Source organism: Erigeron canadensis, chromosome 5 (genome assembly GCF_010389155.1).
Source record: "Erigeron canadensis isolate Cc75 chromosome 5, C_canadensis_v1, whole genome shotgun sequence".
Classification (NCBI taxonomy): domain Eukaryota; kingdom Viridiplantae; phylum Streptophyta; class Magnoliopsida; order Asterales; family Asteraceae; genus Erigeron; species Erigeron canadensis.
The window spans coordinates 43,483,595-43,505,721 of NC_057765.1; the positions used below are offsets into that span (position 1 = coordinate 43,483,595).

At 32.9% G+C, this 22,127-nt stretch overlaps 4 protein-coding genes across 6 annotated transcripts; 1 reads left to right on the forward strand and 3 right to left on the reverse strand.

The window, feature by feature from the left end:
• Positions 1 to 887: 887 nt before the first annotated feature.
• LOC122600555 (syntaxin-related protein KNOLLE) lies at positions 888 to 2,664 on the reverse strand. Its single transcript, XM_043773290.1, has 2 exons — positions 1,973 to 2,664; positions 888 to 1,377 (listed from the first exon to the last, which is right to left on the reverse strand). The coding sequence occupies exons 1-2, from the start codon at positions 2,576 to 2,578 to the stop codon at positions 1,048 to 1,050; spliced, it is 936 nt and encodes a 311-aa protein (XP_043629225.1). The 5' UTR covers positions 2,579 to 2,664; the 3' UTR covers positions 888 to 1,047.
• Positions 2,665 to 7,050: 4,386 nt separating this feature from the next.
• Positions 7,051 to 8,064, forward strand: LOC122601881 (pentatricopeptide repeat-containing protein At1g62670, mitochondrial-like). Its single transcript, XM_043774616.1, has one exon. It carries the CDS (start codon positions 7,051 to 7,053, stop codon positions 8,062 to 8,064), a length of 1,014 nt encoding a protein of 337 aa, XP_043630551.1.
• A 1,816-nt stretch (positions 8,065 to 9,880) lies between these two features.
• LOC122599934 (putative pentatricopeptide repeat-containing protein At1g12700, mitochondrial) lies at positions 9,881 to 12,806 on the reverse strand. Of its 2 annotated transcripts, XM_043772552.1 has the most exons (3): positions 10,973 to 12,806; positions 10,389 to 10,664; positions 9,881 to 10,249 (listed from the first exon to the last, which is right to left on the reverse strand). In XM_043772552.1, the coding sequence occupies exon 1, from the start codon at positions 12,739 to 12,741 to the stop codon at positions 10,993 to 10,995; it is 1,749 nt and encodes a 582-aa protein (XP_043628487.1). In that variant the 5' UTR covers positions 12,742 to 12,806; the 3' UTR covers positions 9,881 to 10,249; positions 10,389 to 10,664; positions 10,973 to 10,992. The 2 variants fall into 2 exon arrangements, with proteins under 2 accessions (XP_043628487.1, XP_043628486.1); XM_043772551.1 differs by having other exon boundaries at positions 10,389 to 12,806.
• A 2,089-nt stretch (positions 12,807 to 14,895) lies between these two features.
• On the reverse strand, positions 14,896 to 20,928 carry LOC122600235. Of its 2 annotated transcripts, none has more exons than XM_043772921.1 (6): positions 20,806 to 20,928; positions 17,911 to 18,329; positions 16,094 to 16,841; positions 15,593 to 15,708; positions 15,286 to 15,398; positions 14,896 to 15,117 (listed from the first exon to the last, which is right to left on the reverse strand). In XM_043772921.1, exons 2-6 carry the CDS (start codon positions 18,182 to 18,184, stop codon positions 15,013 to 15,015), a joined length of 1,356 nt encoding a protein of 451 aa, XP_043628856.1. In that variant the 5' UTR covers positions 18,185 to 18,329; positions 20,806 to 20,928; the 3' UTR covers positions 14,896 to 15,012. The 2 variants fall into 2 exon arrangements, with proteins under 2 accessions (XP_043628856.1, XP_043628855.1); XM_043772920.1 differs by having other exon boundaries at positions 16,094 to 16,847.
• Between the last annotated feature and the right edge of the window lie 1,199 nt (positions 20,929 to 22,127).

Below are 22,127 nucleotides of genomic sequence, written 5' to 3' on the forward strand. Positions count from 1 at the left end.
ATAACCAATGAATTAAAACATGGAAGGCATAAAAGATCGTCAATGACAAATTTGAAATTTAAAGAATTAATTTCATTATTTGGCAAAAGCACAAGGACTATCCGTACAATTAACTCGTAGACATATAAATATTGTTGGATATGAGTTTGAAACTTTGAATGATGGAAATATTGTTATTAGTGTAGTGGGTTGGGTACTTGGGTAGAAATGTACGTTGGTCATTTTTACGGGCAATGCAAATTTAAGTTTGTCACTTTTTGTCCTTTGAAACGTTTCAAATTATTTATTAGAATAAACGTTTATAAATACGTCTTTTACAAATTAGAAATACAATAAAATCGGTCTGGTGTAACAATTTCGTAAATATGTAATATTTGATTCGACTGAGATTGGACAAATAAAAAAGATCACCTCTTTGACATTCAAAACATGCATTTTAATTTTAACATATGAAATAAATTGACAAGTTTGAAAATGAATAACCACGAACAAAAAAAGTTGCTCGTTGGGTTTTCTGGGGTCTGTGACTAGTGACTACAGTTTAACCACGTATAAAATCAGCTGAACTTATCTGTTCTATTTATTTATTGAAATTTTATTTGTGGCCTTGTGAATATTGACTAGTCAAAAGTTGAAGTTTGGCCTTTCGGGTATAACTTGGCATTCGGCTATTCATCTAACTCACTCCTAAAAGTTTTTGACTTTTGATCAAATTGCTGCTAATTACTCGTAAAACGTGACTGAATCAAATTCAGATCAATAAGTCGTCTATTGTTTGTTGGGGCAAGAATTACGTAATCTTAAAAAGAGGAGTTATATTTTTAAAGTCAAATTCATTTATAGCAAGCTAAGGTAAGTTAACCAAAAGTGAACCCAACAAAAATATATGATAGTAACTTGAATTAATCAATAGATCTGACTTTCAATAGAAAGAAAGATGCACACACATTACATTACAATTACAAAATAAAAGAATCAGAATCAATATTCAGGACACATATATGTAGCCTTACTTAGTACTATTTCACACAACCAAACCTCAGCTCATCAAGATTTGCTAATGCTAGTGACAATTGGGATGACAATCACTAGAATGATTATCAGAAGAAGTATGATCCCAATACACATACACTTTCTGCTGCTCCTTTGATACCCTTTTGCGGTTTTCAGATTTTTAGTCCCGGCATTGACATAGTGAGCTGCATTCATCACATGATCCTCGATGTTGTCCATTTTTTCGCCTTGAGCCTCCACCATCACCGCCATGTCTAAGAACACTTGGTGGAGCTCCAATAGACTCGTCTCTATCTCCTTGGCTGCGTCGTGGCGGTCTTGTATTTCCACTACTGTTTCCAATACCTTTCCCCTTCCATGCTCCTATTATACATTTCCAAAATTATAATCCAAGATCTCTCTCTACATTCCGAAAAAGTACTAAATTCAACACATATTTCTCTTATCCAAAATCATAAAACACACCAACATGTTTTAAAAATGTATCTGGGTTTAAACAAACTATAGACTAATTTACAGATTTCAGATTCAGAACATGTTCTCTTATTCCATACAATTCAATTATAAATTTGTTTTCCCAGAACTTGATTTACCAATTTCAGACCAATGTATAGATTATATTCCTATACAACCTACTTTCAAAACTGGATTAATAATTTTTCAATAACCTGACCATTTAATGCTTGTAACTTCTGCACATAATTCCTAAATAAGCAATAATTATCCAATTCTTAATCACATAAGACCTATATTAGATTTAATAAACTAACATCAGACAGTTGTACTATGTGCATAAAAACTTGCACACTCCCAAAATATATCTTGTACTTTCTTGCTAAAAATAATCATATGATCATTATCCTATTTATCAGATCTAAATCCTAAAACCCAAGTTTAATTAACTACCATGTGCATAAAAAACTTGTACATTTCCTAAATTATGTAAATTCTTTGATACCTGAATAGCTCTAGACAAGAATTCTTCACCACCTTGACCATCACTTCCACTTGAGATAATCTTTTCAATAACTTCCTCATTAGCTTCTTCTCCGGTGACCGTAAAATACCTCCGGCCGACCGTCTCCTTATACTCCGTCATCATCCTCTGTCTCAAAACCTGAAAATCCATCATCAGCTCCTTAAGCTTCTTTCTCAACCCATTCGCCACCGCAGTCCTTGTACGGTCAATGGGTGTCCCCATTTTACAACCCGAAAGGCGTCTACTTTCCGCATTCGCCCTGTCCATTTCTTCAAGTCTTGATTTTATAGTTTTCGCCTTTTTCAAAACATTCATGATTTCCCCATTGATTTTTCTTCTGTTTGATTTTAAAGATTCTGGGTTGTGAAGGGATTTGGATTCTTGGTTAGCGGATTCGAGTCGGGTTAAAGTATCGCGAATCGAGTTCATTTCTTGTTTTACGAGCTCGGCTTCTTGGAGAAAAGAAGTGAGGTTTTGATCTGGGTGATGCATCTCGAGGTCACCGGCTTCTAAATCGATGTCTTTCATTGTCGATTTCTTTAAATCGACGTAGCTGGTGAATGATTTTGTCATAAGATCATTCATGTTTAATGTGTTGTTGTTGTTGTTGATGGGTTTGAAAAATATGGTAAGAATCAGATTGGCAAAGATGGAATTATGGAAAGTGTGTGTTTGTTTGATTTCAGATGAAAATGTGTTGGGGGGTTTTATTTGAAATTTGATTGGAAAAGAGAGCCGTTGGACAGAGAGAGATAGTAACGGCTATATTTTTGTTTGGAAATTTAATTTATTGACTTATCTTTTTATTTAGTGATATCATAAAAAGTCATGATGCAGAGAATTGAGTGAGTTTAGTTAAAAAAACTCTCCAGTTTTTTATTTTCATTTCCTAAGAAAACATGAAAAACAATAAATGCGTTCAAATTATATTTTCCTAGAAAAGTTTTCCAAGAAACTAAAAATTCTCTTTTCCAACTTTTGCACTAAAATTAGTAAACTGTTTTTTTCAGTTTTTGTTTTTTTTTTCTATTTTTCAAACCTTTTATAAACCTAAAATTAGAAAACATGTGATTTGAACATGTTTTTTAGTTTCCTAAAATGGAAAATGAAAACTCCATCTTTTATTTTGAACGAGTTTTCAAAATTTTCAATGGGTCATTTTCTAGAAAATTGAAAATGAAAAACTAAAAAACATTTTCTCAAACTTAACGTGCCCTTAACTTTTTTAATCCATTTTCGACTTTCTAGGAAGAAAGAAAAAAAAAATTATTGGATCCAATTTTCCTTGTGAATAGTAAACACGATAGAAGGAAATGAAAATGTTCCTTGGTGAGATTTTAGTTTTTAACCAATGATTTTTTGGTTACGTGGGTTTTCACATCACACTGATACATAAATGTCATAGATGTATTATTATTAAATTTTATAAATAATTGTATTTTTCATTATAAAATTTAAGGGTGGAATTTGTATATAGAAAATATCATTTTGTTTATAGTTTTGTTAAAGGAAACTCTACGGGTTTTTATTAAGGTGTACGAAATAATCATATAGTTTGTTAGTGCATGATTCTTAGTGACATGAACATTCTAGATATGTGAAGTATATTTATTTATAAGTTCAAGTCTTGTAATTACCGTTTGTCCTTAATATTACCTTGGCATATTTTGTTGAGCCAATTGGGATCCAATTATGTTTATATGTTTGTTTATTATTTATATTTTGCAGGTTTTAGACATAACATGTAAAAAGTCATTAAGTTAATATTGTTTCTACGTATTTACAGCAGTATAAAGTATAAACATTATCTTAAGTACACATTTCCAATAGGTAATATAGACGACGTTGTTTCTGCGTATTTACAGCAGTTGAAATGTTGTCGAAGGCTAATGCTAGTTCTGCGTATATTTACAGCAGTTAAAGCATTAGTTGAGTTAATGTCAGTTCTGCGTCTTGACAGCAGTAAAGACATTAACTTTGAGTACAATGTCGGTTCTGCGTCTTGACAGCAGTAAAGACATTTACTCAACATATCCTAAGTGTTATTTGAGGGTTCTTAGGAACAAGCAAAGATTTGCTTGTTCAAGTAAGAACACTCAAATGGTCATTTGAGAGTTTCTAAGAAACACGCAAAAGTATGCTTGTTCTCAAGAACTCTCAAATGGTTTGAGAGTTTATGTGGAAACAAGCAAAAGTATACTTGACCATAAAAACACTCAAACTGTTTTGTATGTTCAGGGAAACACGCAAACGGCCAAAACCCTAATGGGCCTTGACATAGAAACACGCAAAGCCCAATGGACTTGCATGTTCAAAAATATGCAAATGGGCATTTGCATGTTCCCTAGTCTTTGCCTATAAATAGGGGGTGTGTTTATGCGTGTTCCAACAAGAGTGTAGAGAGAGAAACGAGCAAATCCTAGAAAGAGAAAACCAAGAACACGCACGGTCTATCTTATGGGTAATACTCGTCTCGTGCACGAACCGCAAACACACACCCGGCCCCCCAAATGGCTCGTAGACTGCAGATTACCACGTGTTTGGTAAGGTGCGTCCGGAGAGCCGTTCCCAGAGTGTTTACTATCTCGCAAGAAGATATATATGTATATATATATATATATATATATTTTATATATATATATATATATATATATATATATATATATTTTTTATATATATAGTGAAGTGATATAGGGTAACACTCCGGTGAGAACACTCTTAAAATAAGAACGGTGAGAACACCATAAAAACATCATTTTGATGCATTAAAAGTCCATAAAACTAACATATTGTATAACTAATTATCATTATTTAAGTGTTTAACAACACATTCATTTGTCAAAATCGAAATAATCATGTTTTTTGTTTTGTGCATCCATCTTGGATGCATATTCATCAAAATGATGCATCCAACAAAAAACGTGATTTTTCGATTTTGATGAATCAATGTGTTGTTAAACACTTAAATAATGATAATTAGTTATGCACTATGTCAGTTTTATGGACTTTTAATGCATCAAAATGATGATTTTAAGGTGATCCACCGTTCTTATTTTAAAACTGTTCTTATTTGATTGTCACACTGGTGATATATATATCATCTAAAGGTTGATATATAAATCGCGGGTTATCAAGAGGAATTTCCGCACCTCGACATATCCTTAAGTCAATCTCGGTTAGATAAGAGTACAAAACTCGAGGGACTTACATAGTTACCATAAAATTCAAGGGTAGACATAAAAATTCACAAATTTTTATGCACGTTAATTACGGTGTATGAAATAGTTATACACTTATCATAAAATTCAAGGGTAGACATAAAAATGTACACTATAACTAAAAGAGTAGGTTGAGGATACATTTGGCACCTCTTAAAACTCTTTTTAGGTTTAAAACTCTCTCCTAATTATTCTAGAGCTCTTTTCTTTTTTTAGATTTTTATTTTATTTTTTTATTTGCTTATTAAATAGATAATTATATTTAAAACCTTATCATAAATTTTTTGTATCAAAACAACTTTTTTAAGTTTAAGAATATATAATATCATTAAAACTCTCTCAATATATTACGAGTATTATATATACAACCTAAATTTTTATTAACCATTTATCCATATTATTCATTTCATTTTTATCTATAATAAATAAATCAAGTTTAGTAAATTTATATAAAAAAAACATATGTTTTTTATATCACTTTAATTTTATTATTGATATTTAATCTGTGTTTGTTCATTATTTGATATTGAATTATTGTGTTATTTTTATTTTTTATTTTTTTAACTTAATTTGTTGTCAATTGTAGTTTGACTATGACTTATTCTTTTACCACAAAAAAGTTTATTCTTTTAAATTTGTTTTATTCATGTTTTGTTATTTTTTGCCTCTTTTGTTATTTATTATTTTAATATTTACCTTTAGTATATAAATTGAAATTTCTAATACTCATTATTCAAAAATATTGATACCTATTATTATTATTATTATTAATATTAGTATTTGTTAAAAAAAGCTTCATTAATTTATTAGTTTTCCATTTATAGTACGGCATAATACTTATATCGAGTTCCCTTGCAAATTACACTTTTGTCTGATGTGATTTTACTCGTGAAAGAAAGAAGGGCGGGGCAGGCATATTCGGTAAAATAATGACCAGAAGAGTAAATTTTCATGTGGGTTTTATCAGATTTTTGATTTTCACGTTCAAACAATTTTGAAGAGTTTTGCATGTATGGTCCTTTAAACAACTGTTTTGTTGCAAGAATGGCCCCTTCCATAATAAAAGTCGACCAAACCATTATTAATACATTGAAATAAGACCAACGGTTCCAAAATAGAGGGCACATAACTAGTTACAATATAATTGTAATCAAAAAAAGAAAAAAGAAAAAGTGGTTTGATATGCGTAAAAGACGAGGATGAGGGACTAAGGGTACACAAATGTCTAAACTAGAGGGGGGAATATAGAAATAGAAATAACGAACAGAAATCTCCATTTGTATCTCTCTATATTGAGGGGAAAATTGATTTTGAAAACTAACAGAAAGCCCTAATCAAGAAAACAAAGCAAAAGAAAAAAGTAATCAAGGAATTGAAAGTAATCGACGATATTTCGCCGGAAAAAACTCAGTGGAGGCGCAATGGCGTCTTTAAGTTCGACGTTGAAGACGGCGCTTGGCCGGAAAAACGTTAGCAGTTAGATAACAAAGTTAACCGTTCCGAAATTTCTTCGATCGTTTCACTCGAATTCCATCTCTGGGATTGAAAACGATGATGCTGATGATGATATCTATCATCTTGTCACTGAAACTCCCCAAAAGCCAAATCTTGAGGATGAACCACCAAGAACCAACGTTTATCAAGATCTCCGAAAAGCCGAATTGAAGGCGTTTGGAACGACATTTTCAACTGCGGCTGAAGGCAGTAGCCTCTTTGAAAAGGTGTATCGGAGAAATCCCAACGATTCGATCATCGAGTATACCAAATTGCTGAGTGGAATATGCCGGATGAATGAATATCGTATTATTCAAGAAACTTGACAGAGGGAACATGTACACTATGGAACTTTTCAAAACATTAGACTGTAAGGGCATAGTACCAGATACTCCAGTGTATAACAGTCTGATTAGCGGATTTTCTTTAAATTCTAAATGGAAGGAAATGCAGTCCCTGCTTAATGAAATGAAGTCAAAGAATGTACATGATGTTAAGACCATGAACATAGTCATAGATAGCTATTGTAAAGCTGGTATGGTAGATGAGGCACAAAAGTTGGTTAAGGACATGGAGTGCAGGGGTCCCAGACCATCTCTGGTTACCTACAATACACTGATTGATGGTTTTATCACTAGAGGACAGATAGAAGAAGCAAGGGCTTTGTTTGACAGTCTAAATTCTAAAGGTTTCACTCCCACCGTGGTTACTTACAACTCTATCATGTCCTATTATTGTAAGCACAAGAAAATGCGAGAGGCAATGTCTCTGTTTGATAAAATGAGCCAAGAAGGTGTCAGTCCCAGTCTCATTACCTACAACATATTGTTGTATGGTTTGTTTAAGATCAAGAAATTAAGAAAAGCCGTGGTTTTCTTCAATGGGATGACTGAGATTGACATATCTACATGGAGGATTCTCCTACACGGCCTCTGCAGTCTTGGCCTTCTGGACCAGGCAGGCTGGGTTTTGCAAGCTTTTCCATTCCCAGACGTACAAGGTTACAACATCCTCATCCAGGGGGCAGCGAAAAGTGGGAGAAGGGACCTCACATCGGAACTTCTTGTGGGTATGAGACAAAGGGGGCTCAAGCCTGACAATCGAACCCTCAACATACTTTTGCGCTCATATTTTGTTGCTGGAGATACAGAATTGGCCATCCAAGTTTTTGAAGATAGTGAAGAGCTTAGAGGTCCAGACAGTTACCACATCTTTCTTGAAGGCTTGATCAACAGTGCTCATCATGCCCATCTGGTTCCTCAGGTTTTGCAACTCATGGAAGACAAAAACATCGCCCTCAAACTGCCTATTCCTCCTACTGCCACCAAACTTCTTGGGTTGGATGGGTCAGAGAAGTAAATTTCTGTGGATAATACACATCTGAGAGGAAAAGAATATGTCTATAATACGTTTCTTGGATAATAAATGAAGTAAAAGTAGTCCCATTGTCACATAGTAGTCTTGTTCTGTCACTTGTCTGTATACATAGTACAGTATAAGCTTTTTTCTTTCCAAGGATCAAGTAAAATGACTTTTGAAAAAGCTTATCCAATGTGTTGTTTGGTTGATGCTCCATGTGTGGTGTTGATTGTGTGAACAATGCTAGCAGCTGGTGGACTATGAAGCTTTTTATGCTTTTGAACAAAATGAGACTAGTATGTTTGTTTCTTCATCCCATTTTGACCAGTGTGGATATGAATACATTTCATGGACGTTTTAACAATGGACTCGATTATCCACTAAGTCCAACAAGCTAGATCAAATAACTATGTTTCTTGGTTATACTTTGCACAATCACTTGTGAGGTATCATATATTGATGTATTATTTGTATGAAAGTAGTTCTAATGAGAATCTCTTTAAAGAGTACAGAGATGAACCTTTACCTTTTATGATGAAGGTAGTTGTTCCCGTGTTGAAAATGCTTACTATCATAATTAGCATTATTATAGGCATATTGGATATATATATATAACTTACAAACGTGGATAAAGTTGGCATAATGCGCGAGTTAGGCCAACTGGTGGGATAATTCGTCATAACCTATACTTCTCGGCAAATTCTATTAGGTGTAGATACAACTATACTCCTAAGTGTTCAATTTAAAACAGTGTTTTCAGCTTCATCTTCTTTCTGTTTTTTTTTTCTTTCTTCTAAAAGCTGAATGGTGATTGCCACTTTGTTTACATACTATTTTAGACAGATATCAATTAATTTGGTTGCATGAGTTAAATAAATTGACCGATTGTTGCACAACTCAATTATCAAGGACCTTGACTAACACTTTCTTGTGCATGTAGAGTGCAACAAAAACCAGTACATGGTAATCTTCTTCCATCAGTGTTCATGTATTTTGATTGGTGGAAAAAGGAACGGGCCATTTTTGCTAGGCAAAATTGTGTAGAATGGATTCAAAGTTAGACCTTAACACTTTAAAATAAGCCGACATGTCCAAAAAGTATACTTTTTCTTTAACATCATTCTTGTGATTGGGAGTTCAAGAAATTACATTTTAAATAGTGATTCAAAGCTGGCATATTGTTAGGTTATATACTGATGCTGCACTTATGCACGGCAATGGGCCAAGTCATATCCAGATGAACAATTTAAGAAAGCTGTACACACGTGCCTTAAATTTTTACACAACAGTTTGCTATTTCTTTCGATCGATTCATAAAAAGAGTAGATGGATAATCTGTTCTGAACTCCCCTGTTAGATTTTGGATTCTTCAATATGTGAGAAATAGTGTTATAAATCATTTGACAACTATGTAACTGAGGAGATATTTGCACAAGAGGTATATCGTTTCACTTATTGAGTAGAGCTGATGTTCCAGGAATCCAGGTTATATATACTTTTTAAATCAATTTGAGCAAATACAGAAATCAGTCATATCAAGGTACTTATCAAAACAATGCCTGTTAATATTTCGTTTAAATTACCACTGGCAAATTTTTGTCATGGCTGTCAAAAGTTTCACTGTTTCATAAAGCTTTTAATGCTATGGAATTATACCAAATGTGATTACTCGTCATAAATCCATCTCTTATCAGCAAATTTATTTCCTGAAAGTGGACCCAAAAATCTTAACAATCTCTAAAAGCCTGTTCGGCCATCACAATTCACATGGGAAGATATCACTTTTGTATGAAACTAAATTAAGAGGAAGTTCATATACGTAACTCATTAACTTTGACACTTGTAAATATAGACTACAAAATATCGGACCTCAAGAGTCTAGACATAATTGAAACAATTACAAAAAAAGAAGATGCATGTATCTTTTCACATAACAGTAACTATTCACCGGGTCGGGTTCTGGATTTCAATATGCCCTCTGGCACAAGTTTTTGGATCAGCAAAATTAAATTTTAGTTCTTTTGCTGGAATCATCTACAGTAGCAAGTAAAAGAAAGATGCGTCAACAGAGAAACCCCTTGCATCCATTTTCCAGAGCTACAACTGGTGACCCTCCGCACCAAGGAGATCCTTTGATGTTTGGTGGTTCTACAAAGGACCAATTATAACAAACTAGCACCATAGCCTGAGGCCAAACAAAGTCAGCCCTTAGATTTTTTGATATAAATAAAGCACTTATTCACAATGTAAACGCTTTCAAGGTCTGTTGAACATATATACTAATACTTTAACATTATTCTTGTGCTTGGAGTTTGAGAAATTACATTTCAATTAGTGATCCTGCGGATGAAGCTGACATATTGTTGGGCTATAGACTGGATGACTGATGCACTGCGTATGCATGCCAATGGGCCAAGTCATATCCAGATGAAGACTTCAAGAAAGCTTTACATCACACAACGGTTCACTATTCCTTTTGATAGATCGATTCATAAAAAAAGAGAGTTGCTGAATAATGTGTTCTGATCTCCCCCTCCAAGACACAATGGAGTCCTCAATATGTGAGAAATAGTGTTATAAATCATTTGATAACTATGCAACTGTCAAAAGTTTCACTGTTTCAGAAAGCTTATACTGCTACAAAATTAAACCAAATGTAATCCCTCTTAATAGATCCATCTCTTATTAGCAATTTCCTGAACCTGGACCAAAAATCTTAACAATCTCCAAGCTTGTTCGGCCATCACAATTCACATGGAAGGGTATCATTTATGTATAAACGTAAATTAAGAGGAAGTTCATATGCACAAGTCATTAACTTTCACAAATATACATATAGACCACAAAAATTTTGACCTGTAGAGTCTAGAGATTATTTAAACAGCTACAAAAAAGAAGATGCATGTACCTTTTCACAAATAAAAGTAACTATTCGCCAGGTTGGGTTTTGGATTTCAATACGTCCTTTGGCACAAGTTTTTGGAGTAGATCAGCAAAATTAAGTTTTAGTTCTTTTGCTGGAATTGTGTGCAGTAGCAAGTAAAAGGAAGACGCGTCAACAGAGTAACCCCTTGCATCCATTTCCTTCAAATGTAATAATACATCTTTGGATTTTTTCCACTTAATGACTCCTTGAAGAATGATGTTATAAGTGACACTATTCGGAGAAACACCATTCTTCTCCATTTTTATAACAAGCTCTTTTGCTTCGTCAATCAGGCCCTCGTTACACAACCCATTACTCATGGCATTGTATGTTACAATGTTTGGCAACAAACCTCTTGAACAAAGTTCACTGAATAGGTCAATGGCAATTCCAAGCTTCCCATTCTTGCAGAAACCGTCAATAAGGACGGTGTACAATGCAACATTAGGAGGTACATCCCCGTCGTTTACTATAATACGGAACAAAGTCAGAGCCTCATTAACCCGCCGGTTTTTACACAGTCCATCCAATAAGACAGAATAAGTAATAAAATTCAAACTCAGGTCTATAGACTGCATATGTTCAAAAAGTTTTAAACCATCTCTCGATCTCCCAACCTTAAACAATCCATACAATAGAGTAGTGTATGTCGAAACTGTAGGTTCCAGATTCCTATCAGTCATCTCCCTATATACTTGCATCGCCAAATCTACATTCGCTCTTTTGCAAAACCCATTAATTAAACTATTAAAACTAATAACATTAGGCTCGACTTTACTCTCTTTCATACTATCAAAAACTTCCATAGCTTCTTTCATCTGACCCCGCAAACAATACCCATCGATCAAAGCACTATATGTCATGACATCCGGTTGCTCGCCTCTATCAACCATAATACAAAACACACTCTCGGCATCTTCAACCATCCCTTCTTTACAAAACGCATCTACAAGTATATTAAAAGTACACACGTCCGGCTTAACCTTCCTAGATTCCATTTCCACAATCATTTCCTTAGCATCATCCCATCTCCCGAAACAACACAACCCATAAATCAACGAATTATACGTTACAGCATTAGGAAAAACTCGTTTAGAAATCATTTCCGTCTTTAACCCTAACGCATCGTCAACTCTCCTATCCTTACACAAACTATCGATAATCATACTATAAACATGTATACTAGGCATACACCCTTTTTGTTCCATAAACCTAAGTAACTTAACACCCATACTCGTATTCCCGCCTTTACAAAGCCCGTTAATAACCGTCCCATACGTAACTTCATTCGGTTCGATAATTCCTTTCCGAATCAACTTCTTAAAAAACACCTCAGCCTCAACAAACCTATCATCTAAAACTAGTCCTTTTAACAAAGTATTGTAAGTGGAAACTAATGGCTTATGGCCTTGTTTAACTATACAACCGAAAACTGCGAAACCTAAATCGATACGTTTTAAATGAGAAAAACAGTTAATAGCAATGTTTAATGAAATGGCATCGACTGATATTCGACTAATGAAATATAATTGATTGATTAATGAAATGGCGGTGGCATAACGTTTAATTTTAACAATTTCAGTTAAAAGTTTGTTGAATTCTAGTGTTAGTAAAAAAGGGAGAGGCTTCTTACTCATGAGTTGATTGAACAAATTTACTGCATCTTCTTCGATACGATTGGATCTCGTCGCCGATTTTGGAAGGGATTTTGGATTCGAGTTTGGGAATAATACTGATTTACTGTTTCTCATGGAACACGTACTCAAATTGGGAAGAAAATAAATTGTAACAATGAATACTAAGAAATTTATTAGTATCAAACCTGGTTTGGTTTGAAAAAAAACCATACTCCAGATATACAACCTTTATCTTTTTTCCATTGTTGTTTTTTTTAACAACTGATTTATGAAAAACGAGAGCAAGTACCCGCGCATTGCGGCGATGAGATGGTGACGGTGAAAGGTCATAGGAGAAGATATGTCATAGAGTGTCATAGGCAAATATCTTAGCTGTACAGACTCCGACCTCAGATTTAAAAATTCGTCAAAAGTATATCAAATGACATCTCTAATGAAAGAGCATGAAATTTTAAGAACACCCATATAATTTTTATAATTTATCGATGTACGGTTTTTGAGATAAAAGATTTTGAAAGAATTAGAAGAATAAAATGATTTATAGGGGAGAAAGAAAGGTGTAGGCATTGATGTATGGTACATTATGTATTATCATGTGTACATTGTTTAAATTGAAAGTTAAAACACTATTTGCTTTATAATATAGTATAGATAAAAAAACAAACTCAGTCATATGGTTAGTTATTAACTTTGACAACATATACGAATAAATAATGGGAAATGATATTCCTACAGTACAATTTGACAATCTACAACAATATCTGTTTTATGCAGCTGTACCCTATGTAATAAAGTTTATATCTTTGTTGTAGATGGCAAAATTATGTTGTAAGAATATCACTTCCCATCAATAATAGGTTGTCTAAACCGGATCGAACAACAGTAATGAAGAAAGACTCCACTAGACTCCTCCTAATAAATGAGGGTTTAATAGAATATAAATTTACATTTGGCAAAATTTAAAACTTCATGTTATAGATAAAATAGGGATGTCTCATTATTTGATTATTAATCATTAACTTTTCCATTTTCACTTCACTGACTGTTTTAGATTTTTGATTTTAGAAAAATATAACTACCAACCATATCCTCTTATTCTAAAAGTTATATTTCCGCGCAATGCGGCGACGAAGGTAATAGTGATGTGGGGTGGTGGTGACGGGTGATGGGGGCGGTAATGGTGGTCAATGTAAAATTAATTGATGTTAAAAGAGATAGTGTGGTAATTCTAAGGATTGAGAAATTTATGTTGTAAATAGTTTTATTTAGATATTATAGGCATATTAACTGGAGATGTTTAAATTAATGAATAAAGAAATGATGTATTTTACATAGTTAACTTTTTTATTTGAAATCTTGGGAATGGGTTCCCTTTTTATAAGGTATTATAGATATGACATGTTCCAATTTTTGTTTGTATTACAAATTTGAACTTCCCAATCCGCTAAAGTGGAAGTGTTTGGCTACCTTATTTATGAGAGTTTATTGTTTTTTTGGCTTATATTTCATAAGATGAGCCATCCAGGTGTTTGGCCTAGCTTATTGAGCATAAGCATTTGGGCATATATAAGCTAATTTTGAAAAGCTCTTCCAACAATAGTTCCAAACACTATTAAAGGAGCTTATTAGCTTACAAAATAAAAGCATAAGTTAGTACTATTTAATAAAACAAACTATCAATTTTTTTTTTGGTTAAGCATAAGTTTATATTTTACAAAATTCTTTTAAGACATAACAAGTAACGTTTATGATTCAACTGAAAGCATATACCAAACAAACTACCTGCAATATGCAAGATGTATCACATTTTTAGTTTTTGAAGTAGCTAATCATGATCCATGATCCAAAATGGATAAACTTTAATTACTTTCTTCTGTTACATATGTGACTTTCAGTTAAAATGAACAGTCGCCAAACAAAAAACACCCACCAGTTTTGACGTTTTGTTTATGAATTTGATGTCTGAAACCCGTTTAACCCACACATCTAAACTCAGAATTCCAAAAATGAACTTTGCTCAATAAATCCAACGTTGTTGCGGAAAAAGCAGCCGACCAAATTAAATGAAGTTATTGTTGGAGTAATACACGTGCTCATATACACATGTGTGAAGAATTTATTTTTCAATTGAATAAGTCACTTTAGTGGGTTTAGTGGGTAGTTTGTTTACCGAGTCTTTAGTAGCATTATCTTTTAGTTGTGATTTTGTTTCCTGTTTTTTTTTGGTATGAGTCTTTGTTTACGTTATGCATTGTAGCGCAGTCTATGTTATCAATGAAGTCATCAGTTTTCAATATATTATCAATTGTTACTCTAATAGTTATAACTTCAGAAAACTCTACACACTTTCCTCCGCATTTTATCAAGAGATTGTTTCCGTGACAACTACAAACCCAATGTTCTCCTCTCAGCTAGCTTGGATTTCAAATCTTTCACATCTGGTGTCCCTCCATTCTTTGATGTTTTTTGCCACCATGTTACAAGTTCATCCTGTAATAACAAATTCAACTGTTGTCTGTTATCGAATCTTCTAGATGGTAAAAGATTATATGACAACGGAATAGGATGCATAATCCGGCCCAACTAATCGAGTGATTCTATCTATGGCAAAGACATGCAATAGCACAATGACAGAAAGAAGTAAACAAAATAAATTACCTCAAGAAAATCACAGTTAGAGACATGTTGACTTTCGACAAAGCATTCAACACCTCCAACTTTGACACAGATACGCTGCATTACACCTTTCATCATGGGTTCTCCTTGTAATCCTGCAATATCATAAAGATGCATTGATGTATCTATTTTTATCATTGAAAATGATTTGTATATATATATTTATCTGTAATCACTACAAGATAACGATAAGAATTTTACTATGATCAAGTGATCAACATCTTCCCTTAATACTGTACTAAGTGGTAATTAGGTATCTGGATATCTCCAAAAGAATAGGAAGTCATACCTGTTATGCACGCAACATAGTATCTTGATCCTGTTGCCTCCTTTTCCCATTTTGAAACCCTCAGTCGGAGAAAAAAACCATCTAATTTGGCAACCGATGATTGGGAATTTGTCCATCTGCCATAACAAATGGCAACTTAATTGAAAAAAACTTCAAAATATCAAGCAAATATATCGAATAAGGTGGATGCTTTTGTTAACTATATACTTATGAGTTGGTCCATCTTCTTATCTCTTAACAGCTCAAACAAGCAAGATTCACAGAATGGGTCAAACGGGTACAAAGTTGACGAAAGTGTATTTTCATCACGTATAACCCCATGATTCATTATATTCGAAAATATTTTGAAAATAAGTCATTTTGCTAATCATATTTGACAAGCTCTAAAGAATCTAAAAATAAAAAAAGTTGTTTCAGTTCTACCCATCCCGGGTCATTTCAACAATTACTAGTTTTGACCTGTCACCTGACTTGTATATTACGCAACGTCTGTTTTCTTACTTGAGGATATCTGTACGTGATAATGTGAGCCTTCTGATAGTGTCAAACATTCCGTTTGGTGCTTCCTTTGTTACTCTTTCGTATAAGCTTGTATATTTTACAAGACACTGGGCCTCTTTCTCTTTTATCTCCAAACAGTCAGATGAGTCGTAGCTATATTTGTTGGCTAAAATCATTTCTTTCGTTCTGTAAACGGGCACATACTCTATCTGTGTTAAAGTTTCATGTGCCTTTGAATCTCGTGAGCAGAGAGACTGAAACACATTTTGAAATCCCTTCTTTTTAGTCTGAAAACTATGAGTTGCTTCACAAACACTTATCCTCTGATTATTATTTTCGTGGCTCTTCAAGCCTTGTAACATGTTTGAAATCCAATTCACGAAAGAGCTATCCTTTTTAACTCTGCATTCATCAGCTTGTTTCTTGATTCTTTTACTTCCAAGAATCAATTGTTCTTCGAAACTCAATCTCCTCTTTCTTTTAGTTGACAAATTAGACCTTTTGCAACTTTCCATGCTTTTGTGGCTCTCCACACCGTGTTTCTCATCATTTTGTGGGCAATTACGAGAGCTGTTTATATCTTCACTACATTTTTCTGCATTACCCATTTCAAGATCAAGACATTCTAGAGGCTCACACTGATTTGTTGTTTCCATAATCCAAGGTGGTCTATGATTGGAACCAGGCCCATCAACACGACTAGCCATTCCATTTTCAATCGAATGTTCAGATGATTGATTAAGATAAGCTGCTCCTTGGTGAGAAAACAAGGAAAATTAACTTGGTGTACCAAAGAAGTTTCACTTATTCGCTTTTACTCTTGAGGTTAAATTATCAACTTCTCAAATTCAAATTAGGTACTAATTGTCACTCAGAGACAAATTACTCTTTCTTACAAAGTTCCATGTTCATTATTTTCACAAAAACAATGGATTGTTTGCGCCAAAAAACCAACTAGGATTGTTTGAGAAGTTGACCCCTTATAACTTCAATTAAAGTTCTAATGATTCAAAAAATTGGAATGTTAATACATGACTTTGGAGAAATGCATGTGATACTTGTTGAAATTGTAAGTCTAAACTAAGTTTAGGGTATTAACTGTAGTCTTAACCTTAAGGTGTTCGATGTTACTAATTCGTAGTTGTATAGGGTTGTGTCGTTTTATTAAAGGACTGCATCGGTTCTAAGGCAACGATTGATTTGTAGATATATGTTTGTATCTGTAAACAATGAGGCTGATGAATACAATTGCAGTTTCATTTATTCTTTTTGGGTGTTCCCCACAACATGGATCTACTCAGATATCTGTGTTTATACGTTTAATTTGCGCTGCTTCTCTAACAATACTTGGTAAATTTGGTCAAAAAGTTCTCAGTTTTGCATAGTGTAGTTTCCTTGTTCATTTTTGCCCAAAAAGATTATGTAGGCTTAACAGAGGTAAAATTTTGACGCCTTAACCTATGAATGTACCGATTTTGGGGGTGGTTTATCTTTATGGGTCAAACAAGCCGAATAAAAAGAGTTAGCTACTACTGAATCAGTCAAATGAGTTGAAGGTCGCCAGAAGTGTACTTCTAAATTGTTCTACTATAAACTTCGGTATATCAGAATAATCACATATAACTAAATATAAGGGTGGATAAAAAACTTTTGCATGTCAAAACTCACCACAGCTTGTTTGTTTAGACCAGCGCTAAAAACTTATTTTGACCCAAACTCACATTGACCTATTACCCAACCTATCCTGCCCCGTCTATTTTGCCACAGTCAAAAGATTTCACACAAACGATACATCATACTTAAAACCCAATATGTACCTGTTTGCCCACGACTTGTGCTTCTCGGTAGTTCCACTGAGATGGAAGACTTGACAACTTCACCACTCACATGACAAGTTGCTAGTGATGCAACTTGGCTAACCTCAGTAGTATGCTTTTCATCTTTAGTGTCTTCAGACTGTAAAAACCCGATACTACTTGGACCGACTTCCCACATAAAACAAGGTTTCTTTTCGGCAAATTTTATGGCCAAACCTGTTTGTGGAGACCAAACTAGTTCGGCTAATGTATCAGAACCAACAAAAGACATCATATCTGCTTTTGAATTTGCATTTACACCTGCACCTGCAGTAGTATTACTATTCTTCCATGGGTTGGTAATACTCACAGCAAGCCCCAAACCTGCTTCAGGATCATTTACATTTGTATTACACAAATGTTACATCCAGTGACAATGCCTGAAATAAGAAGCTAATCAAGTTTAGTATCAACTTAAAAGTTTAAAATTAACGGTTATATCGAAGACAACATTGTTATTTATTGATGTTTGATCATTTGACATTCATAACAGCTTTGGTTACATGGAATTTGCATGTTTAATAATAAAACTGTTAAATTAATTGGTTTTTACCTAACGCTTTTATTAGCTAAATAAATGAACTTTGAATAGTTATATTAATATAGCTAGCTAGACTGACAAATGACAATAATCCGCAAGAAGTTAATTACAGAACTATTCAATGTGTTATACTACAGTTTTCAGACATCTAGCCACAGGTCTTTTAAGCAATATTAGTACCACAAATATTGATTTATTTATCACACTATATAATTTTGTTTAATATACGTACTGTCAGTAAAAACACATATATGGTAAATATATCAATTATTATAGGACAAATATCACTCCCCTTTGCAAAAGGATCCTATCTGTGCGATACGGATAAGACGGTCCAAGTATAGACGTTAACAATTGATATTGCACTAAATACTACAGTTGAAAGCCTCTATGTGACAACAATGGTGGTGGGGCTGACAAACTGAAGTACAAAGAATTTATCAAAGATGACCAACTAGTTCTCCTTAGACGTATTAATTATGTCATTATTGATATGTATGATTGATTAGCTAAAACACGTGAATTGTAGGGACCAATACTATTTAGTTGGTAACCATGGTCCATTTTCGAATTTGGAGTTAAGGGTAACTACAAAATTAACGAGAGTTCTATTCTATAATACATAACGAAGAAAGTGATAGTATATATAACTACGTGCCTAGATCAATCACAAAATATGAATCAAGATATGGGAGACTTTGGATGTTGTGCGGATGTACATGAACCATGTCATTTTTTTCTCTCATACAAAGTTTCGTAAAATTTTTCAATTTTTTTTTTTATTGAACAATTGTTAGGATAGAAAAATATACCTTATAGCGTCTAAGTATATAAAAAAGTTATTAACGTTTGATTGTCAGAGTCTGTTCATCTCATTAATCGGCACCTACGTACTTCGGGCAGGATGCTATTCGAATTTTTAAGGAACCACGGGGAAAAAAAACCTCTTATCAATCCATCAAACGACACAACGATTAATATGAGTAAACCTTAACCTTTCAAAATTTTACAAAAAAGTGAAGTCATGTGTGATGAATACATGATATGTCCCTTAATCTTTAGGAAATAAATCCAAACACAAAAAAAATAAAAATATTAAGTGGACCAAAACTGAAGACATCATTTGGCGTACTAGAAAACAGTATCAAACTAGAAACTTTCTAAAAAAGAATTTATTTTACTTTTTAAAAACTATCCATTACTAGGAATTATTGCAGTTTTGGGAAACTACATCTTTAAATCCTAGGATCTATTAATTAAATATATATTTATCCAAAAATAAATAAATAATATATATAAATATACAGTAATTCAAGCCTCAATGAACTTCAATGAGTTAAATCATTCAAGTTCTCTCAACCTTTTACATGCAAAGATTCAATAAACAAGATTATGATCAAAAGAAAAAGTTTGAACAATTAAAATAATGGAGGATTTTTCAACTTGAGTTCCAAGATAGTTAACAGATTTTAAAACAAATTTCATAAATTGTTACAAATTTTTAACAGAATTAAAAACATTATTACAAATTTAAGTCTGATGTAAGATATATATATATATATATATATATATATATATATATATATATATGACAACATGACATTATAAAAAGATCCATATCTATATAAACTTCCTCTCATCATTTTATATCTATCTATTACACTGTATATTATATGTTTAAAAAGAAAGCTTAATAAGTTACTTGTAGACATGGGTATATCATTTTATTTTATCTTATATTTTATAGGAGGTGATACCACAACTTTTGATTAATCTACCACCAACATATTTTACTGACTTATACAGTATGTTCCAATAATTGTACTGTGTGATAAATGTATCAACTTTTGTGATACGAATATCAATTCTCATATTTTATACTACTATATAAATGTGCATATATATAACTCATGCATGGTTTTAAAATCCAAAAAATGTAAGTACATAAATTTACCATTATATCTTTTATTGTTTTACATATTACAGTAAATGAATGAAAATGATGATAACTTATACTAGACTTTAAACCTCACCAAATTAATTAATTGTAATAAATTTATTAACTAATAACGATATTATCTACCTAGACAGTAGACATATATACAAGTTACACATAGCACGGGTAACATTCTAGTTATATTATAACTGACTTATTATCATCATAAACTTCATGATGCGAAATTTTTAATTACTGTAAGAAATTACTCAAATGGTGAAACAAAAAAAATTTTAAAAATCATATATATTACAACATTATTAAGTCTCTCTATCAAAACTCAATATATAAACGTACAAAATGGAAAGAACCCAGTTACCTTACACAGCATAAAGCCATGAATTGAACTTGCTTTAATTCTCACTCAAATTAGTGAAATCCCAACTCTTTAACCTTTTCTTGGATTTGAGTTTTTATAAAATTAGTCAACAGTGAAAGACTGAAAGTCAAACCCAAGCAAAATGAAAAGGAAATGAAGAGAAGGTGGTATATATATATATATATATGGGAGAGGCATTTTGATGACATGCATACAACAGCTAGCTTGCTTTTTGCTAATGTGGCTGATGATTTGACACGTGGATACTTGTAAGTGGTAAGCAGAAATTTGTGATGAGCAGTTACAATAACTACCCCTAAACTTATTAGCTTTTTCAGTTTATGGTCTCCTAAAGTTTTGAATCATATCATTATTCGGATTTTACTTTTATCGCTTTCTCTTTTGAAAGGAATCAACAATTCAACATGCATGTATGCGACTTTGTAAAGAAATGAATTATACGAGTAATATACGATTTATTGTATAAATTAATTAACCATTAAAAATTTAATTTCCTAAGCTACAGTAACTTAAGAGACATCACCGGCTTTTAAAAATTGTTATATAATTTCTACCACACAATGTTTAGACACATTGCCGGCTCAACTATTATAGGGGTTTGGGCGGTTGTTTTGGGCCACCTAAATGTAAGGCCCCCAAATTTATTTATTTGTTTAGTTATTAGACTTTTGTATCAAGATATGAGCGGAGTGTTTGTTTGTTTTTTTTCTTTTTATTTCCTTTCACAGTAATATTTTCATGAGATGAAAATGATTCCGTAGTTAATATTATCTTTGTTTTCCTTTACTTGACTGTAACATTTCATCAACATCTAAGTAATATTTGCACCTTTGTTTTTCAATGAGATTCCAAAGCAAAACGAATGGCAGCAATGCAGGTGCCGTTTACAGTATGTCTCTAAAATGTTTGAACTGGCACTGTTTAGACAAATTATAATTAATTTATTTGATAAAGTTAGATGAGGTGATATATATTGAAACCAGATGGACGCTCTCATGATGCGATGGAGACAAAAACACAACGCTCAATTTGTCGTGACAACATAAATTTTAAACCAATACTCGTGTAAGAAATTACTGTAAGTATCGTGTAATGGATATAGTATTATAGATATTATGACAAATTTTGATACTCCTTCCTAAGTCGTTACTAAAAATTGTCAATTGAGGTTTCCAAGAGTATTACGTACAACCGGGTTCATATAAATGTGTGAGAAGTGGAATGCCCGATTTCCCGAAATCGGGCTTTGACTTATCTTGACTTAAACAAAAGAACTTACAAACCGTCATTGAATTTTTTTA